This window comes from Olea europaea, unplaced genomic scaffold, assembly GCF_002742605.1.
Source record: "Olea europaea var. sylvestris unplaced genomic scaffold, O_europaea_v1 scaffold1661, whole genome shotgun sequence".
Classification (NCBI taxonomy): domain Eukaryota; kingdom Viridiplantae; phylum Streptophyta; class Magnoliopsida; order Lamiales; family Oleaceae; genus Olea; species Olea europaea.
In genome coordinates, this window is record NW_019234275.1 from 125,038 (window position 1) to 136,680 (window position 11,643).

The following is an 11,643-nucleotide window of genomic DNA, read 5'->3' on the forward strand; positions in this document are numbered from 1 at the left end:
ATTGCTAATTGGTAGTCGAAATTATTACTTCTATAGGTTTTATATAATTTCTGTGCATAAATTACTTTTATAGTTTATAGTCAAAATCAATTATTTTATAATTGAACTTTTGATAAAAGAGTAATTGACACAAAATGTTCATACAAATCATTGTTATTCATTTAATTCTAAAATTTAACACTTTGATTGACTTTTTCTTTGTGTGAAATATCCATACTGTTCATTTCTTTCTTTTTCTTTATTTAAAAATAATGATATATTCGTTATTGATAGGATTTGGTGGAGTAAATGAATGATAACCAACATTCACGCAAAAAAAAAAAATTTATTTGATGGTCCAAATGTCAATTAAAACGATGAAAGATTTAAACAATAGAACAAACGATTAGACCGTTTTGTCATTGATAGGATTTGGTGGAGAAAATGAATGATAACCAACATTCACGCAAAAAAAATATTTATTTGAAGGTCCAAATGTCAATTAAAACGATGAAAGATTTAAACAATAGAACAAACGATTAGACCGTTTTGTCATTGATAGGATTTGGTGGAGTAAATGAATGATAACCAACATTCACGCAAAAAAAAAAAATTTATTTGATGGTCCAAATGTCAATTAAAACGATGAAAGATTTAAACAATAGAACAAACGATTAGACCGTTTTGTCATTGATAGGATTTGGTGGAGAAAATGAATGATAACCAACATTCACGCAAAAAAAAATTTATTTGAAGGTCCAAATGTCAATTAAAACGATGAAAGATTTAAACAATAGAACAAACGATTAGACCGTTTTGTCATTGATAGGATTTGGTGGAGAAAATGAATGATAACCAACATTCACGCAAAAAAAAATTTATTTGAAGGTCCAAATGTCAATTAAAACGATGAAAGATTTAAACAATAGAACAAACGATTAGACCGTTTTGCACAAATTATCCTTAATAAAAAGATATTCAACCCTTGTGGGCCCCATTTTTTAAATTTTATTTCTACTGGAATTCATTTGCAACTATATATTCCTATAATAAAATAATTTTACAAGTAAATTTAAAATATTTTTTATTTTTTAACAGCATGTTTTCTAAAAAATTATATTTCATGAACAAACATGTTCTAATTAATTCTTGACAACATGAATGACGTCAAGCGTACTGTTAAATGAATGATAACCAACATTCACGCAAAAAAAAAATTTATTTGATGGTCCAAATGTCAATTAAAACGATGAAAGATTTAAACAATAGAACAAACGATTAGACCGTTTTGCACAAATTATCCTCAATAAAAAGATATTCAACCCTTGTGGGCCCCATTTTTTAAATTTTATTTCTACTGGAATTCATTTGCAACTATATATTCCTATAATAAAATAATTTTACACGTAAATTTAAAATATTTTTTATTTTTTAAAAGCATGTTTTCTAAAAAATTATATTTCATGAACAAACATGTTCTAATTAATTCTTGACAACATGAATGACGTCAAGCGTACTGTAAAAAAAGTGACACACAAATGGCATAATTCTTTCACGAAATCAGTTTCATCTTAAATTCTCAATTCTTATCTTAATCGCAAGTAACACTTAAATAATTAAAAAAAAAAAAAAAAAGGTAGCATGAGTCACCTTATATCTCGTTTACATTTGAAGAAAATTCAGACAATTTCAGCATCATTTGGCGAATTTTATGGATGTTTTTAAGAATTCTCAAATCAAATCAGCCCACTCAAAATCAATATAATCCAGCAAATTTCAGCACAAGGTCTTTTTTTACGAGTTTAAGGTAGGTAGAAGAAAACTCAGAGAGATGGATAGGGTGTTCTCAATGGGTGAGATCATGGACCAGTTCTGGTCGCCGCAGCCGCCGTCGATTCCGCAGGATTTGGAAGAGAATGATGAGGAGGAGCACTCATCATCCTCCGCCACTGCTCCCTCGTCCTCATCGAACGCGATGAAGATGAACCGGAACTCATCAGAATGGGCATTTCAGCGCTTCCTACAGGAAGCCGCCGCACCTGATCATTCCCCGGCAACATCGATGCATCCCCAAAACGCCGATGTTGTGGAGATCGAAGACGATAGTCAGCATCAGCATCGGGAGATGGCGGCGGCGGTGGCTGAGGGTTCTTTACAGCCTGCTATTCCGGTGAATTTTGATGATTACCAGGCCTTCCTTAAAAGCCAACTCGAGTTGGCTTGTGCAGCCGTCGCGTTTACCCGGGTATATCTTTCTATTTTTTATCATGCAATTCTTCAATTTCCTATTTTTTACCCAAAAAACAGAACTTTGGAGTTTGCGATGTGATTTTTTGGAATTAGTTTGAGCTCATCATAAAATTTTGTGGTTTGTACGTTGTGTCATATTAGTTGTAGCTTTCCCGATTTTACATATGGTTTTCTTTTTGGTTCATATTTTTTCACTTTCTGTATACTAAAACATGTATGCAAGTGAACTCTTCATTGTGAATTGAGCAATGCAGGCAGCTAATGTAAAGGATCAAGATTCAGCAGTTGGGACTACTGATAACGGGACACAGGCCTCTAATTCATTGCAGCCGGGGTCTCAGGTTCCTCAGGAAGGTTAGCACTCCGCGTCTTATTTAATTTGAATCATTTTCATTTGAGGAAAAATGTGAGTATAGCAATACATTTGATATTATAAATGTGTATGTGAATATACCAAAATGTTGCTGGCTGTATCCTTGAACTAAATGGATCATTTCTCCCATTTATGTACTTTTGGCTAGCAGCGAAGAGGTCGAAATATTTCTTTTTCATTAAAATCTTGTGTTATTGAAAAACGAGAAAGTGGAAAGGAAAGTAACAGGCACTCAACTGCCACCAGTTGTCCACTATTTTGCTTACAATCATAAATGGAGATCATAATTCAGACTTGCCCCAATTGAATCTCATTGCTGTTCAAATTCCAGCCTATTTTTCCTCTTCACGTGTACTAGTCACATTAAAATCAATGTTGTCACCTTGAAACCTCGTCTTTAGTTTCAATTTGGTAGCAGATTCTAATTTTCTCCCTTCTTCTAACATTAGTAAGAGTTCTGTACAGACCTATTCGCGAAAGGTTAAATGGTTTTTTCATGAATAATGCAGATTTTTATATAAACTTAATTGCAAGTGAAATAGCTATATTTCTGATACTTAATATTTTGTCTTTTGGGCAAAGAAGGAAAAGTTTGTGTTTTCTCTTATTAAATTTTTGTTTATTCTTTCCTGTTATTGACTCTAATTTGTTTCCTTCCAAAACTCAAGTGATGAAACATTTCTTCAGCAATTCCCTATAAGTCAATATCTAGCCTTACAAATAAAGAAATGTTGATACCAATTCCTCTTTTCTTTTGTGCTTTATCATCTGTATAGATATCATCATCTACATCCAGAAAGCCCTATGCTTTGGAAGCAACTTATACAGTTTGGGAAGTCTCAAATAGGGCGCAAGCTAGGGACATTACTATTTAAATGAGACTTCATCCTTATGCTTTAAATACCTTTTTAAGTTCTTTGCATGATTTTCTTGCATTAAGCAGACCTATTGTTGAATGATATATTCCACTAAGAGTTACATTGTATTCAGCTAAAGGTACGATGAGCTTATTCAAACTAAGAGCGTAAACTGTGGAGTTACACATGTGACTGCAATTGTTTCACATGGAAAATTAAAAGATAAAAGTGAGCTTATATATGTGGCTGAACCCAAGGTCTAATAACATAAGCTTTGGGTGTAAAATTGGGCTCGAAAGATGTATCTTGGATCCCGAGAGTAGTGAAGTCCTTAGGTGGTCAAACCTATGATATGCTAAGAACTATATGAACGTTGTGCCATTGTTGTTGCAATATGATTTTTCTTAATCATACTGTGAATTGATAAATTATTTGGCTTTTTCTCCACTCAAGGTTAATTTTTTATGCTCTTTCTGTTCATTTTTCTACAAACCTGTAGGTTGGCTTTCTCTTTGTTCATCTCGATCACCTCATTTATTTTTTATTCCTGGATATATTTGGTGAACGTGTCTTTGGATTATTTTACTAGCAGAGTTGGATGTTACATCCTCTTATATGAGACCTTCAAGTTTCGTCAGTTAACAATGATGATATGTTTTGTTAAACTTGGCAAAAGACTCACAGACATCACGATTCACCTTTTCTCCCCTTTCCTGATATGCAATGTTGACAACCAAAGTCTCTTGACTTCTTCATTTCTTCATATCTACTAATGATTATCTTTCAATTTATACATTCAGGCTTCATATTAGAAAGTTAAGTCATCTAGAAGTCCTTTTGATTGAAGCACTTTCCTATTATACATCTTCACTTTTGACAAGTAAAACAGTAATATAAATCAGTACAAACATCATGGGATCATGTTTTTGGTATATTGGCCACCAAGGAATTCATTACAAGGCAAGGCCTAAATGACTATGGCTTAGTATATAAAATACTGTCGAAGGTTAAAAACTGTTTCTAACATTGTTTTTCGTTTGGGTCTTGTATTTCCTCTTTAACAGCTGGACCGGGTTTATCAAAAGACCAAGATAAGGACACTAGTGTACCAATTGGTGTACCTTCCCTGCCTGCAATGCCAAGAAAACCTGTGACACAGATGAAGTCAATAACAAGTGGATCATCTGGGGACCAGTCAGATGATGATGAAGCTGAGGAAGACGCAGAAACAACTGAGAATATGGATCCTACAGATGCAAAACGCATGAGGAGGTATCAACAGCTTAACTTTTATTTGTCTATCCTATTAGATGAGTACAATATGAAAGAATTGCTAAAGCAATTTGTATGCAAAAATCTATATGGATATCACACGGATCAGAGAAATTCAATCTTTGAGACAACGGATTATATCAACAGATTTTTGATTCTATGAAGAGAATATATATAAATAGATTTATAGACAGAAGAAATGAAGTTATAGGGAAAAAATTGAAAAACATTATATTGATTATGGTTCATGTATTTCACTAATTTTACCTCATCACCTCCTTACAATATTATATGTGAACTCCCTTTATTTATTTATTTATTTATTTTTTCTCCATGAGGATAGGTGGGGGGTTGGGATGTCCAAATTTGCTGAAAAAACAGATGTTTGACCTGTTAATTTTAAGTTTGGTGACATAATCCACTTGAACATCCTTTTTATCGTATGTAAGTTTCTGCTAATACAAACGGGTCTGAATTAACAATTTTCTTGTGATCACTTTCTCCGATGCAAACAAATTTTCAGCACAAGCCACTCAGCCAATTGGTTTTCGAGACCACCTAGCCAATCCAGAATTTTGAATTTTAACATTTATTGTTGGTTAGAATGGAAAGATTCACAGTAAGAAATATCAACATTGGAAAAAAGGAGCCACCACTATAAATCCTATCATATGGTTTAGATATCGTAATAAAATGTTATTTTTTTCTTTGAGAAAAGCATAAATGGGGAAATGTATGAAATACTTATACTGTATTGCTTGGAGTACAAATATTTCAATAACATCCAAAGTTCTTGTTTGAAATATTTCATATCTTGTGAGAGGCGCATAACAACATGCAGGCTTGTGTCAATTTTTCTTTTTCTTTTTCAAGCATGGGAAGGCTGCTTTTCTTTTTAATAGAACTCATTAATTATGTTGGATATTCTAATCTTAAATAATGATCTGTCAATTATGAGAGTATAAAAGTATGCGTACCAGTGAACAATAAATTGACAAATAGACTGGCTTCAGTAATTATTAACCGCTAATTACTTCACCTTGTTATCTATGTTTTACAATATGTTGTACATCATTTATTTTTTTCATATTTCAATGCAATTGTTTCGTATTAATTTTGAGATAATGTGGCAAAATAAGTTCAGTCCTCTTATAGTTCATTATTTTTTTCAGAATGGTTTCAAATAGAGAATCTGCTAGACGCTCGAGAAGAAGAAAGCAAGCACATTTGTCTGAGATCGAAACACAGGTATATATTCTACTCTCGCCATCTTCATTTATTATTTTCTGGGCTATTGTTGTCATTGTTTTGCTTGTGCTTCTTCCTAGGTCTCTCAACTAAACGGGGAAAACTCTTCTTTACAAAAGCGCTTCTCTCACATAAACCATAAGTACAGTGAAGCAGCCGTTGATAATAGAGTTCTGAAAGCTGATGTTGAGACACTGAGAGCAAAGGTGAGTAAACCAAGTGTTCTGTAGTTTTATCCTTGTGAATCTTTTTTTGGGAAAGGAGGGTTTGAGTTAGAAAAACTACTGCATTTTCTCATGAAATAGAAATAACTAAGAGGTAGGAAATCCTGCTCTTGAACTTTTCCGTTCTGTTTACGTCAGATTTGGGTCCATAACCATGGGTACCAATGCACATTTTACTTCTCTGTATATTATTATCATGTTACATTTTTATTGTATGACTTGGGTTTGCGGATCTGTACAATTCGAGTCTAGTATCCAAGTTTAATTGATGATCCTGCTTTCTTTAACAGGTGAAAATGGCAGAAGAAACTGTTAAAAGGGTTACCGGATTGAACCCGCTTTTCCAAGCAATGTCTGAATTATCCACGATGGGTTTGCCGTCTTTTGGTGTTAGTTCTGATACATTAGCAGATGCTGGTGTACCAGTACAAGATGTCCCAAACCAGCATTATTATCAAGCTCCTAATAATCACATATCAACAAACGACCATATGATGCAAAACAGTTTGGTAAATATTCCCCCGGTTGATAACATAAATCAGAATTCAGCAACAGAACAAGCCAGGGAGGACGAGGTGGGAAGAACAGTTTCTGTGCAGCAAGTGGCTAGCTTGGAACATCTGGAGAAGCGAATCCGTGGTGGGCCAGGACACCAGTAAGTTTATGTTGAAGATCTTGACAGAAAAGCCCTCACCAACTTCTATTGGTGTATATACAGAAATTCGTCATGGAAATGATTTTATCGTTGTAACGTTGACAAGCAAAGTTTTTTTTTTCCCTTTATTTCTCGGTTCCAAAATTTGAATAACTCCTGAATAAATGTGATGCAGTATGAGAACAGCAGACTTTCTAATCCTCTTATAATTAATTGAACAATCCATCAATGATAATAATTCGTATACAACTAATATCGAAATGGATGAATCGTACACACGATGAAAGAAGGCAGGAGCTACAACGAGAACCGATTACGTTAGCATGTCTCAAACTTGAGAGTTCTCCTTCGTGCTCGAGACTTTAGCCCCTGGTTTCTCTTCTTCACTGACTGTTGTTATCTTCTCAGCAGGAGGCTCCTCCAAAGACTCAGTATCCTTCTTCAGTTCCGACTGTAGTTCTTGTGCAGCCTGCAACAGAGATGCGTCAATACCTGGAGTCATTCTGTCTGTTGATATTCTATATGCATAGAGTAAGATCGAAATGCGCACACAGGCAAAATTCCAAGCTAGCAGTTCATATTTTTCCTAAGAGAATATAAAGGAAAACTGACAAGCTTATTGAACGTTAAAGATAAAAACTCCTTAGTTTAGATGATTATGTGTGTTATAGGAAGAAATGAGATATATACTCTACCCATATGAAAGGCATATATAAAGAAGTTGGACACTTAGAAGCCCAAAAATTGATGAGTTTGTAGCCCATTGTCCCTGTGATATGCAGAAAATGAACAAAGGAATCACGATTTAGAGCAATCAAAGGAGCATACATTTATACCATATCAGTGAAGGAGCATACATTTATACCATATCAGTGACTTTACGAGTTGCACACTTTCTATAATTTATCCATCATCCCCTTTCATAACTTCTTTGATCAGAAAATAAGAATACAACAGAACAGCACATAATTTCTTGAAAAAAAGAAGAAGCAGAATCACTAACAGTTAAGATAAGCTTGGAGATTTCTGTTAAGACGATAATCCATGTACCTCGAGTACTTCTAAAAGGCTAGCATTTCCTCGTTGGCGATGTTTCAAAAATTGAAACTTCATAGAAACTTTATATAAACTATTTTAGAAACATGAAAAAACTTACTATCTTTTCATCTTTTAATAGAATTCAGAAACTTTGGGAAAATTCAAAGGGGAACTTAAAGGATACTCGGAGAAAACTTTACTAATGTTATGACTTCAGTTATGTTTCAAATGATACATATAAATTTACTAATGTATTGATTACAAACAAGATGAAGGAATTTAAAAAATATAAAGAAAATAGAATGATGTCCATTGAATATATTATGGGAAGAAAATAAATAAAAACCTTTGACATTAAAGAAAAGTAGTTAAAAAGAAAGAACTGGGCATCAAGACGAAAATGACAAAAGCAATTGACAATTCAACAATCATGTTAGCAAACTTTTTCCTTCAACTTGCAGTTCTTCACACCACAAAGAATTAACAGAAGCAAGAATAAAATTTGGTTAGTATTCATAAATCATTACGATTTCTATTCTAACTATTAATTTTACAGTCAACTCAATCTTTCCAAACAAAAATTATAGATTTAACAAGTATATTAATGGCAATCTCCGTTTTCTATTGAGAAAAGTCCATGATAATAAGTTGAACAAATTATAATGCATTATGTAGCAGGAGAAGAATTTGGCACCTTTAAAGAGCAAGCAACCCCCCCCCCCCTTTTTTGAGTATGTTGCAAAATAAATTGCATTAAAATTTTAACTTTACTGTTGCATAATCGATACTAAGTAGACTGCCTTAACCGGAATATCGAAAATAATTATAACAAATATCAAAACATAATTTTCTTGAGATATTTTCCCAAAGTTTCGTGCCCTACTTTTGGTTAGAGGTTTGCTCACTGTTGCATTTCTCATTTCAATTCCATGCTACCTAAACAACAATGTTCATGGAAAATGAACAAATTTACTTTGCCTGTCTAATTTGGGAAACGAATAAAAAAGAATGCAAAACATTATATACTGATATTTATCTTAAACCAATAGTTGTTTATTTGAGGGGAAAATGGACATTTTTTAAGTATGAGAAAGAGATACCTATCAGAAAGTTCCTCTTGGTCCCACAAATTATCTCTCTTCTAATTTTCTTCTCATTTCTCTTGAAAATCAAACAAAGAAAAAATGTATTTCTCCCTTCTCTTCTAATTTCCACACTTGCATTTTCTCTCAATTTCTCGTGTTCCCTTCTTTCCCTCCACATAAAAAACACCGCCAATATCAATTGTTGACGAGTATCAAATATAAACCAAATACTTGTATATCTCATCTTCGAAGTTCTAATAGTCCCTACATAAGAAACAAGCATGTTTGTGGGTGCTTAAAAGTTTCTTATGAGGAGCTATTTTTTCGCAGCAATCCCAAACATGCACATAATTTTTTATTGGAAAAGAAGTAGATAAAAATTGGCCTGTGGCATGGGAGGAGAAAGAAACACAGAGGAAGAATAGATCAAAAACAAGAGGGGGAGTTGCAACCACAGTCCAGTCCTATAAGATCATTTGTACTGGGGTCCCCCCATTCTAATCTTTTAGGCATATGGCTACTCACCCTTCATTTTCCGCAGTAACAAGGTTCTTTTATACAATCATCAAATACAGGCATTATATTTGGTGAAAAGTCGAAGTTTCCCATACATTCAAAGAAATCAAAAAACTAAGTGCTGGTCTGAAAGTGATTATTTAAAAAGTAGGTTTGCAAAAAAGCTATTTTTTTTTATTTTTTTTTTTAGAATGTGTGGTAAAAAAGTAGGGGTACGTTATGGGGAGATGTGAAAATGATTTATTTTATTTATTTATTTATTTTTTAAAAAATGTGTGATTGAAAATGAATATGGGGGAAAAGTGATTTTAAAATAATCAATTTCACACAAGGGCTAATTATTAAACAAGTTACAAAAAAACTCGCATTTCCATTGTTAGGCACCCATTCCCATTCCCACTCCCCAACTGTCCAACCTCCTTCGACTCACTCCTCCCACTCAGCTACGATGTGCAACAATAAGGCAGTTTTTCAATCTTTTATTGCTTAGCTATTGGAATAAGGAACTAATCCAGATATTATAAAGGAAGTAACACATTTATATATAAAAAAAAATCATTAAAAAACAAGGTTTTCATTTTCATAAGAAAACACCTATATCTAAAATATTAATGAAAATTAAAAATCCTCAACAGATAGAAGGGATTAGTAATAAAAAACTATTGGCAATAATAAATGGCTAGGAGTATTAGCAGTGAAGGTTTATTGAGTGAGACTAAAAATGAGCAGAAAGAGACATCCTTTAGTTCGAGGGAAAGGAATAATTGTTTCAAAATAGGAAATCCTATTTGACGTTCCCGTAGAATGAATGTACATCTCGTTGGAGACTTGAAGCACAAATTGTGTCATCTTATCAAAGCAAAAAGAAATGTTTCTTATCAGGTTTTCTTGAAATTTTGTTATAACATTGGAAAAGAAAAGTGTTCACTCTAGGTAAGTAGTTTCAAGTCAATCTCTTGTGAATCTCTTAATTGTGCTTACGAAAAATTGCTTTGAAAAGATTAACATCTAGGAAATGCTATTCATGCCAATTTTGTCCAATCTAACAGATGCATAAGAATGTTTTGGGCCCCACCAAAAAAGTCCTACTTGTCATTTGTTTGTTGGCAGATCCCAAATTTATCCAGCTAGCTGCCAATCCTTCAAAAACTTGAAGTCATTTGAACTGCATGAGCATGATGCAGTTCTTAACCTTAGTGCAACCCTTGGTTTCATCGTTTTTTATGTCAAAGTTTGAAGCATCCCTAGTTAAAGAAAAGCCAGATTAAGATTTTATGCTGCCTCCACCAGTTTATTGATTCTCTACGTAGCCCCAAATTGTTCTCCATTTTTGTGTTTCTTACAACCATAACATAACTTTGATTTCACATAATATTTCCAGAAAACATTAGTTCATTTCAGTTTCTGCATTTTCATTTAACAATACCACACCAAATTCTAGAAGGTTGAAACAGTCTTTTCCATGATTAATCAACAACAAAAATTTTCACAAAGTTTACGAAATCCCCAGTATTCAGAGTCCAGGTACTTAACAACGTACTCATATTTGGCTAACTACAAAACTAAACAAGATAAAATCGAAAAAGTTGGGATCATTCTTATAATAATGAAAACAATATTGATAAAATTTCAGATCATTCATATTAATCAGAAGATTGATAAAAGTAAAAGAAATAGAAAAACCATACCTGCTGGAAGCTCTTAACAGTCTTGCCAATACTCCGGCCAACTTCGGGCAACTTTTTGGGCCCGAAAACCAGCGCAACCACTCCGGCAATTACCACAAGCTCCGGCACTCCGAGCCCAAAAAGGCAGTTACACGAAAGCCCCCTTTTCTCACTCGTACTGGCTCTTCTGGACCGATTCACGACCAGGTGAAGGCCAGCCCGGTTATTAACATTGTCGCCAAAGAACACTGAGCTGGACGAAGAGAACACAGCAGCAAATCTCGCAGTAGGTGTAAGATTGAGTTTTGTAGCAATAACGGGAGATGAAATGGTCGCCATTTGTGCAGTAAACAACCCTTAATTTGTTACAAATCAAAGCTTCCATACTCGTACGGATAAACCAAAATTTCAGCGGACTGTTAATTAGTGGATCGGATCTAGGGCCCAAGGTTTGGATCTTAACCCGAGTCTTTTTTTTT

At 33.8% G+C, this 11,643-nt stretch overlaps 2 protein-coding genes across 2 annotated transcripts; one reads left to right on the forward strand and one right to left on the reverse strand.

The window, feature by feature from the left end:
• Nucleotides 1-1,604: 1,604 nt before the first annotated feature.
• On the forward strand, nucleotides 1,605-7,056 carry LOC111377484 (light-inducible protein CPRF2-like). The gene is made up of 6 exons (XM_023000590.1): nucleotides 1,605-2,224; nucleotides 2,484-2,583; nucleotides 4,524-4,731; nucleotides 5,904-5,979; nucleotides 6,060-6,185; nucleotides 6,494-7,056. The coding sequence occupies exons 1-6, from the start codon at nucleotides 1,811-1,813 to the stop codon at nucleotides 6,860-6,862; spliced, it is 1,293 nt and encodes a 430-aa protein (XP_022856358.1). The 5' UTR covers nucleotides 1,605-1,810; the 3' UTR covers nucleotides 6,863-7,056.
• Nucleotides 7,000-11,557, reverse strand: LOC111377485 (sec-independent protein translocase protein TATA, chloroplastic-like). Its single transcript, XM_023000591.1, has 2 exons — nucleotides 11,186-11,557; nucleotides 7,000-7,327 (listed from the first exon to the last, which is right to left on the reverse strand). The coding sequence occupies exons 1-2, from the start codon at nucleotides 11,501-11,503 to the stop codon at nucleotides 7,187-7,189; spliced, it is 459 nt and encodes a 152-aa protein (XP_022856359.1). The 5' UTR covers nucleotides 11,504-11,557; the 3' UTR covers nucleotides 7,000-7,186.
• Nucleotides 11,558-11,643: the final 86 nt, after the last annotated feature.